This window comes from Neolamprologus brichardi, chromosome 19 (genome assembly GCF_056152115.1).
Source record: "Neolamprologus brichardi isolate AB-2024 chromosome 19, ASM5615211v1, whole genome shotgun sequence".
NCBI classification, from domain to species: Eukaryota; Metazoa; Chordata; class Actinopteri; order Cichliformes; family Cichlidae; genus Neolamprologus; species Neolamprologus brichardi.
The window spans coordinates 10287462-10305324 of NC_142122.1; the positions used below are offsets into that span (position 1 = coordinate 10287462).

General features: G+C 38.8%; 1 protein-coding gene and 1 non-coding gene across 5 annotated transcripts; both read right to left on the reverse strand.

Moving 5' to 3' along the window:
• Positions 1 to 1410: 1410 nt before the first annotated feature.
• Positions 1411 to 1483, reverse strand: trnaa-agc (transfer RNA alanine (anticodon AGC)). Its single transcript has one exon. It is a non-coding gene; the product is annotated as a tRNA-Ala (tRNA).
• A 1039-nt stretch (positions 1484 to 2522) lies between these two features.
• LOC102794164 (serine/threonine-protein kinase PAK 2-like) lies at positions 2523 to 17862 on the reverse strand. 4 transcript variants are annotated; one of them, XM_006798722.3, is made up of 15 exons: positions 17595 to 17862; positions 10624 to 10811; positions 10392 to 10498; positions 8362 to 8509; positions 8250 to 8266; positions 8054 to 8161; positions 7758 to 7878; positions 7592 to 7655; positions 7417 to 7465; positions 6378 to 6490; positions 6166 to 6283; positions 5975 to 6074; positions 5663 to 5859; positions 4527 to 4664; positions 2523 to 4370 (listed from the first exon to the last, which is right to left on the reverse strand). In XM_006798722.3, the coding sequence occupies exons 2-15, from the start codon at positions 10793 to 10795 to the stop codon at positions 4284 to 4286; spliced, it is 1539 nt and encodes a 512-aa protein (XP_006798785.1). In that variant the 5' UTR covers positions 10796 to 10811; positions 17595 to 17862; the 3' UTR covers positions 2523 to 4283. The 4 variants fall into 4 exon arrangements, with proteins under 4 accessions (XP_006798785.1, XP_035767005.1, XP_006798786.1 ...); XM_035911112.2 differs by lacking the exon at positions 17595 to 17862 and adding an exon at positions 14339 to 14577 and having other exon boundaries at positions 10392 to 10495; XM_006798723.3 differs by lacking the exon at positions 17595 to 17862 and adding an exon at positions 14339 to 14576.
• Position 17863: the final 1 nt, after the last annotated feature.

The following is a 17863-nucleotide window of genomic DNA, read 5'->3' on the forward strand; positions in this document are numbered from 1 at the left end:
TATTAGTTCCAGTGTGTTTCCTCCTGTTTCCAATCCTCTCGGTATCCTGTGTGTATTTAAGTCGTCTGTCTTCCTCTGCTTGTTGTTGCGTTATTTCTTTTCCTGTCTTTTCTTGTGTGCTGTGTTTCCCTTGTAATCTAGTTGTTATCTCCTAATTTATTAGTTCCCAATTCCTAGTAGTTCCCCTTTTGCTATTGGGTCCTACCTCCACCTGTCACACAGTAATACAGTGACATTTGACATATTATAAAGTTTTGATTACAAGCATAAATACTATATATAATCCCCTTTTGCAAAATTTATTCTCATACCATATAATCTTATCCATTACTGTGGTGTGGTGGTGTAAAATATCATTGTTTCACAATGACGGTTATATTTGCTGAAATGATTACCATTAGTTTTAGTGTTGTGAATGTTGCTGCCCCGAGGCAAGACTGTCACATTTGTTCTGATTTATTGTAATATGAAAAGCTTGTTAAAGTGTGCAGTAATTTGTGTAGTTACGAAACAACAATAAACATTTTTATCATCATCTGTCAGCACTTCTTTCCCTGGAGGATTAACTCACCTTTTAAAGAAAACCCTTGAAGTTTCAGCATTTTCTTTCACTGCATATACTGACCTGCATGTGCATGATCCTTTCCAGTCTATAAAATTTTAAAATCTAAAATCTTTATTGCAAAACACTTTAAAAGAGTTTAAAATCTCGCCACAATAGCATGCAATGCGTGTCCAAGGAACTCTAAAATTATCAGTTGAGAGAGGATTCTGTATTATAAAGCTTCTGGCCTGTTTGCATCCATCCTGCAATGTGTGTAAATGCTCATATTTATTAATGGTTTCAATTCTTTCTGCCTTCTATTTCTATTCTTTTACCATATTTAGGGCAAATTTTTAGATCCAGGTCTTTATTTCCATTTTTCTTTCAGAATAAGAATCAGCACTTTACTCACATTTCATTTAACAGAACAGACAGTCAATACCAACAATAACAAAATCACACAGATAATAAAAAATACATAAAGCATATTTGTATTTCTTTGTATATTATCTAATTAATTAAACTACTTTGGCCATGTTGGTCCTCCATTTGACGTGTTCGCTCCTTATAATAAAAAAAAAATACACAAACCTACCTGAACACGTGGCTCTAAATAGACGCTCATTTTAAACTAAATGAATATAGACAGAGGAGAGATCAATCGTTTATGAGTCTATGCTGCCATCTGCTGGTTTTCTGTGGAATTAACAGTAACAGTGCTATACACGTGCGACTGCTCCGCGTAATTCGCTGATCATTTGACACAGAGTTTGTTAAGAGGTCATCGGTTACTTATAGTTAATGTATGAATGAAAATGAAAGAACAAATATTCAATAACAAAATTAAAAAAAAAAAAAAAAAACATTGGAGGATGCGGGCATCGATCCCGCTACCTCTCGCATGCTAAGCGAGCGCTCTACCATTTGAGCTAATCCCCCTGGCTGTACGAGGCCTCACGTCACTTTGTTTTATCATTGCATCCACTGCCTCGTTAGCTTCCTGTTTTGGAATATTGTGTATAGAACTCTTTACACAACACGTGAACGTTAATAAACACCAAAACACAACTTCGGCAGAACTTCCTCACTACTCTTTTTATTATCTTACTTAATTTTTCTGCATACCATCCTTTTTGGTCGTTTTTTCGTAGTCAAGACAAAAATGCTAACAGTCACTTCAACTTTAGTTACATCTATGATTCATATTAACCGAGACACAAATCTTTAAGGCTCACCTTTATTATAATTTCTGCCGAAATTACGCACGTTTTTACCGCATCAAGGATATGTTACAAGCAACGTTTCATTGTTTCCAGTCGTTGTCTAAACTTGAACTATGAAAATTGAGGTAGAAGCCAATCGCAGCCGATATTCCAATCACGCTAAAACAAACACTTTTCCCCATTTTATTTCTAAATGATGCCTAACACAGGTCTGAGCATCTCAGGGTTATCAATACATTATGTGATTTTGAGGTAATATTTTATAATACGGCCATAATTTCTAATACTATAAGAAATTATATTTTCTAATACTATTATAAATTATATTTTCTAAATGAATACTTATATAGCAATTATATTTACCTACACATACTAAGTTAACTACACTAGAATAAGAGGGTAACAAATCAGGTTTTTACAGGAGATTTTCAAGACGACATTGTTGGTCAGAAACAAAGAAATCATTATACTGTAAGTAAATTTAACTATTTTGTAATGAATGAATGAAGAAGTAGTGCATACATAATTTGAAGTGCTCCTTAAATTACAAAGGGAAGGAGACTCAAATTACACGCTAAGTACTGCGTAACTTTTTTTTTGTAATCGTTGCAGAAAAACAATATTTCCCCATCTGACACTGTAAGCACACTATAGTTTTACAGGAAAAGAGACATGCCTTTCCTTCCTATACACTACTTTTTAAAATTATGTTTGAACAGTTTTTGTGAGAAAAAAACTTCATCATTGAGCTTACATAAGCCTGCAATTATTGATGGTATTTATTTTTTCTTGCAAGTTGGTAAGGGAGAACAGTTCTCATCACATGTATTTTGGTAAAATAAAAGGATAATAGAACATCCATCATGCAACATCAACATAATGAATATTAAATAAGGATGTAAAAAGGCAAGATTAATCCACTCTATAATACGGTCCCACCATGAAAAGTACGATGGGGAATCACTGTTTGTCAAATTGCACACTGCCTAAAATTATTATTTAATAATTTCTTTGTTTCTTGTAAAATTCTGACTGATTGCCCCCATATTCCAGTCTACCAAGCTATCTGGATCCAACTATAAGTAATTTTAGGTAAATAGAATTATATTGTAATTTCAAATAAAAAACACTAAAATTCATTTTAATTACAGGTGAATGCCACCTTTAAATTGTGGGCCGTATTATATAGTGTTACCAATTTCTGAGTTCATAATTGCACAGTTCAGGAAACCAATGATGAGTTGATAAACAAGAAAAAAAATCTGGAAAAAAAACCCTGAAACGCTCCTCTGTTATGTTAGTAACAAATATAAAACAATGTACATACTAAAAGCTGTTCACAATACAAGACACTACACAAATATACAAAATGTAAAAATAAAAAAAATCCTCCAGTTTAACGCTGTCAAACAACTGCATACAGCATTTCTGTTGCACCACTACCAACAATAAGGCATCCATTAGAAAAGACAAAGAGAAAGAAAGAAAAAATAACGACAAAGCTTTCTGAGAAAAGGTGTGGCTGAACTGATGAGCTAAAGAGTATTGGTCAGGCAGTAAACAGCTGTTCAGATCCATAATCTGCAGGAGATCCTGCAGAGATGTTTTCATGGCAAAGCTGTATGTGTAATTTTGTTTTTTGGTGCCTGCAATACCCCCAACTACCAACAGAGGGCCGAAACATGAAGTGTGGACATTATTCATCTTCCAATTTAAGATAATTAAAAAAGCAGACTGCAAACAAAAATATATAACAAAGATCCGACTTTACTGGAATGGGAAGATTTCCATTCAGATACAGTACACTGGCCTTGTTTTTCACTCCATAAAGACTGCATTGTCCCATCCTCAGCCACAGTTTTAGCACACCATGATTTTTAATGTCACATTTAAAAGTTTTGGATCCAGTTAGTCACAACGCACATGTGTAACCACAGCAGACATAACCACAGAAACCAGCTGCATGGTCACATGGTAGAATTATAAACAAGACCATGTTGTGCGCCTGTCATAACACTGTGATCTAAAGAGAAGAAAAGAATTTAAACTTGAAGCTCCTGGCATTTATTTTTCCATTTTAATTAGGATATGTCACTTTACTGACACAGTGTTCACAAATAAAAAGATCAATGTAAAGATAGCAATTTTATTAATTAAGCGTAAGGTTCACCTCTGTTCTGTTCTGGGCTTTTTAGTAGAAGTCGTAAACCAAGATTCTTTACGAATATGGCCCTCGGTGTCTAAATTAACAATGATAATGCATCGGTTATGCACAGATAACCAGTTTCAACATCACATACATACAAACACAAAACAAATGGATAACATATTATGCCTATATGCAGCTTTAGAACAAGGCACAAAGGTAAGATAAATATCTGTGTGGAAACACCAGGAAGAGTGGAGCAGCATTTTATGCCCTTTTGGAAAAAAATCATCAACACTAACACACTGCAGATAGTCGTCATATGTGGACCAGCAGGAGATGCTGGCTTGGAGTCTTTGCAGGCCAGGATTTAGCGATTGCTCCTGATGGCTTCCTTGGCTGCCAGGATGAGCGGGGTGAGGCTGGATAGAGGCTTCGCCACCTTCAGGAATGGATGCTGAATGGAAAGAAGTGGATATGTGAAATTTTATAAGTTAGGGGGTGAACTTAGATAACAGTGTACAAAATTCACTGAGATGCATAAGAAAAAAAAATCTAGATTCAACATTTAAAGACATCTTGAATTTGGGTCGGATGAATAGGTCTTTTCTACCTGCAGCAGCTGTCTGCCTGACCCTCGTTTCTCCACGTCCATCTCCAGACAAAGGTTAAGGAAAGATCTGAACACAGGAGACAACTTCTCTGGGTTCTGTAGCTCAGGGGTCCCATTGGTGGCGATTAAATACAATGCCTAAAACCAGGATAGTGGCAAAGTAAGTAAAGTAGGGCAAAATATTATTTAAGCACTAGTCTTTAAACACAAATGTAATTTCTTATAAATTGGATTGGGACAGTCAAAACACCAGATTTTATTGTGATAAATTTCACAATATTATTGAGGTTTTTTTAAAGCAATAATGCTATCAGTCCAGTTATTTCTTATCTTTGCTTACTGTGTGTAATCTTTTGTGGAAAATCAGTAAAAACTGCCATAACTGCACAGAGCTGGATTGGATAGAAGCCAGACTCCAGTCATTACAGCCCTGCTATGAGCTTTGTAAGCCTTTCATATTTGACCAAAACTGCAACAAAAACATGCTTGCGTTGACACATGCTTAGTGATAAGAAGGTGTAATGTTCCCCATGTTCATCATCTTACTTTAGGAAAGATTTTCCCATAAATTACTGTGCAAACAAAGAGAATCATCAACCTCAAGGTGGTGCTATAGGAAAAGTCAGAATTCTTCATTAAGGAAATGTTTTAAAAAAAATGTTCCTGTCCATCTAGTAGATGCTGTCATATCTTTAGGTTTAAGTGAAGTGAAAAAGCGAACATCTATCCAAAAATAGAGGATCGCAAATGTCATCAGGGTTCAGCGTCTCAGCCACGAGGTTATAATGTAATGGTTTTCCATTCGGTAGTTGCTGAGGTATTTTAGCCTGGATCAACACGGTTGACGTACCGACCAGCAGAATGTGCACATTTTCGTGCACATTTCCATCCACAGAGCTGTGACACATGTTCTATTTCCAACATCTTAAATGTCAGCATTTTCTCCTTTTTCTGCATTATTTCATTCTGAAAAAAATAGACTCACATTTCCTTTTTTATGATTTTCAAGATAAAATTTTAACAAAAAACTTGCAGCTTAAATCTCAGGTTCGCATATTGAACCCTTAGTGGAGGTATTAGTGTAGGTAACTGTACAAACATCACAACAGGCATTGCTGCTCCCAACACACACTCACCCTGAGAGGATTTTCATTTAGGTATGGAGGCTCTCCCTCCACCATCTCTATGGCCATAATCCCCAGAGACCAAATATCCACTTTGGGTCCATAGGCTTTCCGGGTTACTACCTCTGGAGCCATCCAGTAGGGTGTACCCACCATGGTGCTGCGCTTGCTCTGCTCTGGGGTAATCTGAGCACAGAAACCGAAGTCAGCTGCAAAGAGAGAGAAAAATAAATTGAGATTAGAAGAAAAAAGCAGTGTGTTGTTCTGTTCGAAGTATATTATCAATCAGTGGATGTGTACACATCTGCGTGCGTTCTCACTCACTGAGTTTGACTGATCCGTCCATCCCAAGGAGAACGTTGTCACTCTTGATGTCCCTGTGGATGACCTGGTTTGCATGGAGAAACTCCAGGGCCTGAAGGACCTGAAAGCATGTAGGTAGGAAGATTATAATCCACCAAAATTGCAATAGACAAACTGTTTTCATTAGCTCGGCTGTCTGAGAAAGATCCTACCTCTCTGCAGACAGCAGCAATCTGAGCTTCATCCATACAGGTCTCTGTCACAACATCAGTTAGCGACCCGCCGGCCAGGTATTCCATTACCACGAAAAGCTCGTCTCCAACAAGGAAACTATAAACACGCACAGACGGTCGTATTTACAGAGTGGTCCACTCACAGCTGGTGTTGTGAGGTGTATTGTATGTTTTTCTGTGCAGCATATTACCTGTCCACGAAGTTGACAATGTTGGGGTTCTTCAGCTCCTTCATGACCAGGATCTCATTGATAATTAGCTCCTTCTTTGGCTGCTTCTGCAAGTTGATTTGTTTGATGGCAACCTGCAGAAGACAAGATATTGTAAATTTGCTTCAAAACACACACAAAACCTATCTGAGCAATCACAAGGTGCAACTAATTTTTTCCTGAATTTGGACAGTCAAATCTAGGAGATGTAAAATTGTAAAGACAAAAGAAAAAATAAACTGCTTTGTCAGCCATAACTGCAATATGAAAAATGTATATTCTTCTGATAAGGACTAAATGCTGGGGTTTGAAGTCTTGGTACAGACCCTGTAGTGTACTTGTACTATTAAATCACAGATTAAGCAAATTTCATTAGCGATGGCTCATTTTTATCAAATCTCTCAGCTAGCAATGAGTGCGACAGCCAGCACGCCCAAGACTCGGCAGCATAAACCGCTGTAGGCAAGGACAAGATTAAAAGTATGATAAGCTTTCTGGTTTCCAGCTGTAGTCTGAGATTGATTAATGACAAGATTCACAAGTTACAAATGTTATTTGCAACTTTTTACATCAGAAATCTCTATAAGCTAATTCAGCAGAATGTCAGAATCATGAAATTCGATATCGAAATTAAACAAACTAAGTTTAATACAGTCAGTGAAGTACCATGTGTGGTTTTCGTGATAAGGCATATCAAAGTGTGTGCTGTGAAAAAAAACATTTTTTTCCCCACTGTGATCTCCTAATATCTTCTTGGGAAAAAAACCTACAGGCTGACGGAAACAAAACAGCAATATTGCAACATAGTTTGCTTCTAACATACTAAAACCACTGAAACTAAAGAGAGTATGTGCTGCGATTGTGTTTCTCTCACCTCAAGTAACTAAAAAACCCACCAGAATGTGTTTCATAATATATTAATAACTTGTAAATAAATAATTAAATAAATCCCAATCCAACTTCATTCTGAAAACTGAGGTAAAGGTGAGGTAGAAATTTTGGTAGTGGCTCCAACACTTACCTCTTGCCCTGTGGCAACATCGATGGCTGTGTAAACTGTGCCAGACGCTCTAGAAGTGAAAATTTCTACAATTACTGTACAGAATTTATTCTACTAAACTTGTCATTTTGAACCAGCAACTTGCTACACGTTCTCACATTTTTCAGTATACACAGTGGCCAGAATTAAAACTCACCCCTGACCGATCTTGTCATAGCGAGTGTATTTCTTCTTAGGATCTCCAATGCTCACAATTGTTCCTGAGAATCAGGAAAAAATAAATAAAGTGAACAGTGCTTCACCAGAGCCAAAAATACTGTTGGGCTGTGATTCATGATTTTTAGTGTGGGTGCTTTGCATACTTAGTTTTTCCATGATTTCATCATCAGTCATCTTTCTTGGCGTATTGTTCTGCTTGTCAGCTGCCTTAGAGGTGGCCTTTCCATCTGGAGCTGGGATTGGTTCAACTGTCTTCGTGTACATCTGACACACACAAAAAAAATAAATAAAACAAAAAAAAAAAACAACCCCATGAGTCCTGAAATAAATACTAAACTTCGACTGAACCTTCTCGCAATTTTGACTATTAAATTCTTACAATATATTTATTTTAATTTACCGTCTAATTTTAGTTGTGAAAACAAAACATCAAACTCACTGATTTCGTGTGTTCTGGCCGTGGTGCCACGATTGGTGGCGGCGAATCATCTTCATCGTCGTCGTCATCCTTGCCTGATGAGGAGGTCGCAGTACCCTGCTTGCCTGGCTGCAACAATAAACGCATAAATAGCACTTTAGTCTGAATTTGCTGATGCAGTGAATAAAAGTAGGAAAAAATGAATGGAGCTACTCACCGACTGTGATCCTTTGTCTGAAAGAGACAAAATAATTCAAAGTTTAAGAACAGAAAAGTGAGCCTGCACCAAACTGTGCTTTTATTTATCTGCTGAGAAAAAGAAAACTAACCCGTGCCAGAAAAACTGAGGTATTTCTGTTTTCCACTGGTGGAGTCGAAGAACTTGAGAACATCAAGGACGGCCTGAGGATTTTGTTTCTGTTCTGATTTACTGATGTTGGAAGTTTGAAGGAGACGGGCCCACTGCTCTGGCATGCCCTGCACAAAAAGACCCACAGATACAAATTTAAAAAACAAAAAACAAAAAACACATACACAGATCTATTCAAATGTAAGAAATTCATTAACAGGAACACAGATAAAACACAGGCCACAGTCTTGAACGGCCAGTGAAGAGTATTTCAAGCAGCTGGACATCCATTCTTTTTTAGCCAGTAGTTCCTTTCTCTCACTCTTACTTCCTTTAGTTTATGTCAATAATCTCTTTTTGAATAAAACAACAACAAAATAAATAAATAAGTCACCCGTCTTCTGACTTCCAGTTTTTAAGGGTTAAAGAATGTAATACTTATGCTGACTCCACACAGAGGAGGGCATGAAATATTGCACGCCTGACCAACAAATCTTACAGCAGCACAACAGGAAATTCCTGGGACTTTCCATGGCTCGTCACAGTGGAATCACTGGATCAACTTCTCTGGAAGCTCGGCTCCAGCTCTAGTTACACATGAGTGCACCAACCACCAAAAAAACATCTAGAACATTTCTGAGTGAAGCTCCATGTGCAGGGGTCTTACAGTCACAAATGCATGCCACAAATTCTTCTTCTTCTTTTTAATCTCAGACAGCTGCAGCAATCTCATCTTGACCCAGCAAGCACCGCAGCTGACAATCTCACAAGTTATCTTATTTACAGCAAGTATTTCCTAAGTGGAGATTTACATGGTAAACAAAGCTTGTCCAAATAAACCAGATCTTACAGAGATTAACAGTGATAACTTTTGCATACCACACTGAACTAACTGACAAATCTGAAGTTAAATTGCTGACATACCTAACCTGTAATGGACTGCAAGTAAAAGATGTAATGCGATAATTGCATCTTTTACACAGCGACAGTAACTTTTAACTGCTTGCCAATTATAGTATAAATCAGAAATCACTCCAATTATTAGATACTGAACCTGTAATTAATATGCTATAATATTAATTACAATAATATTAATATATTATATATTATATTTAATGTAATATATTACATAATAATATATTACATTTTAGGCATTAATATTAATATGATTAATGCCTAAAATGTTTACCTTAACAAAATTAATCAGGTAATTTAGTTTCTGCTCATACTACTGACTCTAAATCCACATAAGCACATATTAATAAACCAACTATGTTTAGAAATTATTTACTATTAAAATTTGCCTGTTCAACCTGCTCACGTCAAAATGCCTCTCGATGGAAAATCATAAACTGATAAACAATTAGACCAAATAAATATATGATGTGGCACTGAGGAATGTAAAAAGATGACAGCATGCAGAGATCTCAGCTGTCTAATTAAGGGCTTTTTGCAGTGCTGGTGAAACTGGCCAACAAATGAAACACCATGTCTAAGATACTGTGGCTCCCTCAGAAATTCTACAGTGGATTTCACACTACACTGGATTTTATGCTTCTGCGTTAATCAAGCTATGCTATAGCGAAGGAAATCCTTTTGAAACCATATGCTGTAACCTGCACCATAACCTGGTGTGCATTTCCCATGAAATGTAACTACACGCCACAGTCCATAACAACTGTGAGTGGCCCTTTGAGTTCAAATCTAGGTTCTGTGGGTTCTTCTCAGGTACTCGGGCATCCTACCACAGTCCAAAAACATGTTTAGGTTAGGTTAATTGGTGACTCTAAATTGGGCATTAGTATATTAGTGACCATAATGAATATAAGTGTGCATGGTTGTCTGTCTCGCTTTGTTAGCCCTGTGACTGACTGCTAAGTGCCAACGACAGACGGATGGATGAAAAAAATGTACTCTGCAGATACCTTAAGCCAAGGTATCGGTGAGATCAGTGCATGAATTAAAATCTCATTTTGCAAGTGAACACTGGTCATTGTTTAAGGTACTTACCGTGAATTCTCCAGTAACAGCATCAAAACCCACATGGATGGTGTGTTCAAAGTCTGATGGGGAGGAGATTTCAGGTCTGTCCTTATCCCGGTCCTTTTTCTTGCCTGCTGCAGACAAAGGTCAGAGGTCAAAGTGACATTCTTCCATGGCCACTCGTGTGGTCTTTTATTGTGGTACTGTGCAGTATATTAAATGTCTGGGTTTACTTATGTGCGTGTGCTCCACGTCTCACCTTTCTCTCCAAAGATGGAGATGATCTTGTTTCTAGGCTTCTTCTCCTCTGGTGCAGACGGAAGTGGCCGAGAGTTGTGATTGGTCGATTGGGCGTCTTTGACTCCTCCTTGGCTGCTCATCCTGACAGGGGGGGCGGGGGGCTTATCCTCACACGCTCCGCTGTCACACATCTACACTCACCTCGACCTGCAGAATCAGGGTCCACAAATTTAACCGACATCCAGAAAAATCCACAAATTTCACAAACATTCAAAAAGTGCAGTGCACACTAAAACTGCGGTCCTCTTCTTCCTGTTTTTTCACATGTCGCAATACTTATTGCACGTTAGGCCAAGCTGTTAGAGAGAAATGCTTGCTGCTTCGAATAAAGCTTAGCATACGCCACACACAGAAAAAGAAGTAGTCAAACAATACATTTAGATACATTTAGAAAAAAAAAAACTCACACAGACATAACTAATCCATCCATGCTACAATGTGAGAATCGGCTCTGACTGTTGGAGCGAAGGGAACCAGCCAAATGTGAACAGGAAGCAACGCTGAATGGCAAAGTGACGTGCTGAGTCGTTACAAATGAATGAGGAAGGAAAGCAGACAGAAAGAGAATAAGAGTGCGCAAATGAGTGTGACGCCAAATGGTATGACAAGTGTATTACAGGGGAAAAGACCAGCCCTAAAAAAAGGGCCTGATCAGGGTAGTATGGATCCCTAAAAACAGTGTTCAGACTGAAGTTTAGAAGTTTGTTATTCCTTTCCTTATTTAGTTATATACTAGTCAAAATAAATAAATACATTTTATGTCATGAAATGTGTTTTCAACCTTTGTTTTGGTATGTCATTATAATCTCATAGAGAACCCAAACATATTCTGTTAGTTTGTTGTTTCAGTCAATTGGGTTTTTACTTTTTACCAAACACAAATGAACTCACTTTCACTGCAATTCAGAACTGGGTCAGTTTAGCACTTTATGTTGTCTTCAGTGCCACTGTGACTGACTCACATTAACATCGGGCATGTTGGATGCAAGCATGCCGACAACACGATCAGACCGTTGCTGGACAAAGCTACTGGGACGAGGTCTTCTAACCTATACTTCTGCCATTCATTCTGGATGACAAGCACATCCAGACACTTCCTGGCTAGCATTTAGTCCTGATATACCTCCTACTGAACACGCCTGAGATATGGCATGCCCACTGAACAGCTGCAGGTTGCATTCATCCAGTAATGGAGAGAAATTTGAGGAGTCCATGCACAGATAAAAGACAGTTTGGATCACATTCAGAAGAGACTATACCATATATTTTCCATCATAAAACACAAACATGTTTCTTTTACATGTTGGATGGTCAAATTAACGACTGCCAAAGTCTCAAATGTTCAAGTACCTCCAGTGAGGCAAAAGTTAAGGATTCAGACTGTTCTAAGCACACCGTTTCAGACAGTTTCTGTACTCTTAGATCTGCCTGATGTCAATGAGAGCACATGTCCTTATATGGTCATCTCAGACACACGAGTTGTCAGCACAGAAACCTTCTATTTGCAAGAAGCAGCCAATCAGAATAACGTTTGTTGCTTCAGACAGAAGATGACCAAGGTTGTATATAATATAGATTAGCATTATTTTTAACTGTGAGCCATGCACTCAGAAAGTTATGTTGTTGAAGAATTCAAGAATATTAGTATTATAGAAAATGAGAGTAAGCAGAGGTACTTGTTAGGGCTGTGCGATATGACGAAATATATCGGATGACGATATGGAAACATCTGTCATTTCAAATTATACATTATCGTTTGTTTTGTTGCGTTGCAAAATACACTGTTTATGGCAATATTTTTTCATCGGGGTACAGAGAATACCAGCTTAACCATTGAAGAGGAGGCAGAACCAAGTAGTTCCAAACAGAAGGAACAGAGAAAACAAATCGAGGCCCTTATTCCTAAACGAGGGGCTACCTCTGTAGCATTGACATGGTTTGGTTATGAAAAGTCTGACACAAACCAGAAAACTGTAACGCAGGAATTACGTGAAAGACTATGGAGAGAGTTTACAGATGAGAAACAAAAAAGAGCCATCAGGTGCTCAAAATAAACCTTAGACTCAAATGTTAGAACAGGCTTTTCCTCGCAGCAGTTTCATGCATCGGTCAAAACACTCGACTCCAGGTACAGGACGCCCAGCTGAAAACACTTCACACAAGTTGAGTTGCCTGAGATGCACAGAATTTGGTCATATCGCACAGCCCTAGTACTTGTTTATACATCCATGTTTCAGTTTTCAGGGAACCTCAGAAAAAAATAAACTTTTCTTACACCACATCTGAAATGCACTGTTATTAGATACTTTATTAGATCTCTTTAGAAATAGTGTGCAATAACAAACAAACAAGGACTAGAAATTGATGTAAGAAACTTTGTTTTGCTTCTTTATTGGCATGTACAGCATGATCATTAATCATTAAGCATCTCTTAATCTGTTGCATGAATAAAGTCCCAAACTATATAAAGCAACAACCAGTGTCCATATTTAACATGTGGCAAGTGCTAATTGCAGCTGTATTTTCTGTCCACCCCCCAAGTACATCTGACACATTGGTGCATTCATGCGTGTACCTAAATAGTCTTTTCACTCACCCACACATGCACAGACACATGTATATCATGAGGAGGCACTCCTAACCATCTAACCATAACCATAAAGAAGTGGCAAAAAACTAGCCAATCCAAGGCACAGTAGTGGCCGGCGAGAAAAATGTTTACTTGGAGAATCACAAAAGGTTATTTCAAACGCTGGCTGCAAGAGTAAAAAGTTTCTTAGTCATCTCTGAATTGTATTAACAACATAAAATCTTCTTATATATTAAGATATTTCTTCTAAGGTACGTATGCTCAAAATAGTCAATTATTTTGGTCCCAATTTAAACACTACCACTTCTTACTTCCCCATAGGTACACATACTTGGGTTTATCCTAATATGGTGAAAACTGAGATTGCAGACAGACACGCACAGACACAGAAACCCTGAACCTCAAAAGCACCTTTTAGACGCTTGCAAAGCAAGAAGTTCGATCGGCTCTGAGCTGCTGCTTGCATTCTTGATGACATCACAGACAGGAAATAGGAAGCAAACAGAGGTTTCCTCACTTCCTGCGTCTGACCGCAGATGACACAGCTCGTACTGAAACAATATAACAAACGTGGCTCAGCTAGGTATACCTATGACCTCTTCTTTACACAGAAACCCTCCCCCTTGCCGTAGAAGCTCTGCAGACTTGACTCGGTTGTAAAATAAAATCAAAACACAGAAACTAAATAACTGGATTTCAACACTGATCCATTTCCATGATACATTAATCGGAGCCTTTGTGGGTATCAAAAAAAATCCACACAAGCAAATTAGTTCTATGTAATAGCCAAGCCCTCAGGCCCCAACATGAATACAGGCTAACATTTAACTGTCAAGGCTAAATACTTCCCTTTCTGCATAATGTCTGAATCATTGTACTGTAGGTGAGAGGCTTTCTCCTCTTCAGACTGACTCACTGGATGGCTGTGTGTTAACTCTAGTTGGTTTTTACACTTTAAGTCAAGCTTTCTATTGTGGCAAGAGTAACATCAGCAACAAAGTCCACAAAAGTCCACCCACTCAAAATGAGGCACCCCCTTTATGCTCTTGAAGCCCTGAAATCTCTTTAAGCTGTGAGCACTAACCTGTTTTGTGCTTCCTCTGCCCCTCAGAGAAGACCAGGTAAACAATAAAAACTGCTGTACTCCTAGTGGATCTGTGCACCTCTTTCTCTGGTGCTCATTTATCTACTTAGCTCTTGCCTTTTTCCTTATACCCCTCTCTCTATCTTTTCACCCTCACAGGGCAGGTCTTAGCAGGCTGCCTCATTCCTCAGTTATCCTGAAGTGCACAAGTGTATTCTTGCCCAAGCGGGAAAAAACTAGACTCCATCCAGCGTTGATATCCAATTCCACAGAAAATGTGTGTGAGAGTGTGTGTGTTGGGATGAATTTTGGGAGCAAGCTGTTCAGGCTGAGACACGTTGTCTCTCTGTAGGAATTCCATAGCCTGCAGGGCTGCAGCAGGAGCTGGGTGTGTTCCCCTGTTCATCACAAACACACAAGCCTTGTGCATACCTCACACACACACATTCCCTGCCCTAAAACACACCCTCCTTCTGCCAATAGACGCTTCAATAGAGCATTTGATCGTGTTTCACTTAGCTTTGGGGTAAAACATAATAGGGTGGGGGTAAAATATCAATATGTCAGTATCATACTGCTTCCTCTTGCGGTACAATAATAAAACACAATGGTTAGGAAGGACAGCCACTATAAACCCAACAACCTGACGTACTAGAGTTACTGCTCATTCGTGGTGGAACTTCTCAAATGAAAAAGAAAGTGAAAAAGTGAAAAGTTCTAGGGGGAAAGATATCAGCGGAAAACAAATCAGCGTACTATTAATCTGACATCTTTTCTTCCTGCCTAGCAGCTCCATTTTCAGCATTCCTTTATCCAGTATATCGCCTACCTGTGCACATGTATAAACCCTCTCACCCTTCCCTCTTTAACTTAATCTTCACACCATTAAACCTGAGCTATACCTCTGATGTACTCATTTCTAATCCTGTCCATACCGGTCCCTCCCAGGAAAATTAGCAACTGTCAACGTGTCCATCACCATCGCAAACAAGAAAGGGCTCAGTGCAGATCCCACCTCGACCTTAAACCCATCTGTCACTCCTCACCACTGTCTCGCTGTTCTCCTACATGTCCTGCACCACCCTCGCAAACGTCTCTGCCACTTCCTGATATAGTAATACAGTTCCTCTCTTGGCACCTTACCATATGCTTTCTCTAGCTCTATAAAGTGCAACCCCTGACCTTTTCTATACATTTCTATCAACACTTTCAAAGTGAACATTGAAGTTACAATCACAGAATAGCTGTATTACAATACCAACACTATTGTGGGCAACATGCAGTGACATTGTGGTGAGTCTCACTCCTAGCATAAACTCTGTTTGCATTTAGCTTTAAGCCTTTCAGCATAGCTTCAGGTAGCTGCTATTAGCATTTGCATTCTGCAAACTACTGAAACACACGGTGCACTTGTGTGTTTTTTTACATGGTGGCATTGAGTGCTGTAGAAATAATAATTTTAGACAACAGCCCAGGATCTAATGGTATTGAGTTTGCAATGATGTGAAACTGAAACAAAGAGAAAACTTTCACATTTAAGAAGCTAGACCCAATTTTTTTGCTTTTATGCTTTAAAAAAATACAAAATTATTAAAACTAGTCAAGTTTTCTTTCACCCAATCACCTAAGTTTTTAATTGAGCAGTTATTTCAGCACTACTGAAATATGTGGCCTTTAAAATCTTCTGTCCCGCCAAGCCAGCAACATGCCTGTGCCTATACCATTTCTATTCCTCATTCCCCACTCTCTCACTACATCAGGGTACTTTCTATTCTCTGTGGTTGGCTGTGATCAAGGGAAGCCTACTTCCTCATCCTGGAACTCCCTGAGCCACAAAGGGTCACAGGATCACTCCAGCCAACCAGAGAGCGGAGAACGCGGCCGGCAAGATGTTTACAGGAAGTGGACAACAAGTCTTTTGTATTCAGCTTCTATAAAAGGAAATTCTGTGGAGTACTTCCTGGAAGGAGTGATAATGAGTGATGGAAGGAGTGATGAAGCCATGCACACACACAGCTTTCTACCACCTTCCTTTCATTCAGTGACATAAATATGCAGAAACATACAGTTAGATGAGAAATCACACATTTATGTGCACCACACAGACAGAGACACAGAAACACACACACTGTATTTACGTTCTTCCTCTTCCCATTTACGTTCCTTCCCTGACCGTAAGTCTGACAGTAAATGAAGCGTATACACTCTGCCCAGCTGCACACCCACAATGAACACCTTATCCTGTTTTTCCAAACAGCTACCTCCCCCCGTGTCAACAGTTTAATGGCTCAAAATAATCAACCTGCAAGCAATTTGAGGGCTTTAGGCTTTGTATCAGGTGCAGAACTAAACTCACAAATCAAAGTCGCAATGTTTTAGCTTCCTGCTCGACTACAAAAGTCACAGTGTGGAGGGAGAAATGACAGGCACAGATTTACAGATGTATAGCACTTTTTGGCAAGCCAGCGTCACGTGACGCCCACATTGCTCCGATTTTCCAGGATGAAAGTTGTTTTGGCAAACACCTTTTAGAAAAAGTCATGTTTAGCTCTTGTTTTAAAAAAAAAAAATGTCTAGAACTGACTATTTATAATTATCTGATTCCTTTTCATACAGTCAGTGCTGGTTTACAGTGCAATGTCTACAAGTTTGTTAGAAAACTACTAAATTCGTGATTGTTCTTTATCAATTTTAATTAGAAACAACAACAAAATGCGTTTAAATGTCACAAAAATGCACTAATTAGGTTTAAATTTGACTTAAGTGTGTGATTTCTCTGCAAGTACAGGCTGTATTCATTTAAAGTCCATCTTACTTAAGTTAAAAATGTGGTCCTACAGATGTAAACCACATTCAAGAGTGCAACTTCAACACCTCACTCTCGGTACCGTCATTACTAAAGCAGGTTTTGCTTATTTATAGACTCATATTTGTAGAATACATTCCAGCGGTTTGTGTGAACACAGTCCCTGTAGACTGACATCACTTGGGTTAATTATTATATTGCTTTGACAATATGACAATGTGGCGAAGCCAGCCACAAACCCAATTCACACGGGTATTTTGCCTCCTGTACTTTATTATAGTTTTTTTTCAATCTCATCTAGTGATCAGTATGATCTAGTGCCTTCTCAGTAATTATGGAAGGAGATGCTATCCGGTTTGGGTGCTTCCTGTGCCAGAAAAAGATCTAACCGAAGCAAAATGTTTAAGACAAGTGTTGCACTGACTAGTGAATGAAGAAGTCTTAACTTACCGGTTGCTCTCAACCGCAAAACTCAACCACACTCCGGCCAAAACTACCGAAACTCCGCCCCGTGTCTGTTTGTTTTTAGTCCGTTTAAAGCCCAGATTTGACGCTGAGATTTCACGACAGTCCTCGCGGGTGCGAAAAACGACGCCGTCTTTTATCACGCTACAGTTTGCCTTCTTTTCTCTCCCCGAGTGTTTTCAAGTTGACTCCGTGCTCGGGCCGGGGAGGAACCTGACGGAGAGGAAGCGAAACAAACCGAGCAATCGGAACCA

What these genes read in the sequence shown, in the direction of transcription:
- LOC102794164 (XM_006798722.3), bottom strand. Translation starts at nt 10,795, where the DNA reads ATGTGTGACAGCGGAGCGTGTGAGGATAAGCCCCCCGCCCCCCCTGTC. An exon ending in TTGCTGCTGTCTGCAGAGAG is followed by an intron (nt 6,075 to 6,165) that starts GTAGGATCTTTC and finishes ACATGCTTTCAG; the next exon opens with GTCCTTCAGGCCCTGGAGTT. An exon ending in CAGGCAGACAGCTGCTGCAG is followed by an intron (nt 4,371 to 4,526) that starts GTAGAAAAGACC and finishes CTTTCCATTCAG; the next exon opens with CATCCATTCCTGAAGGTGGC.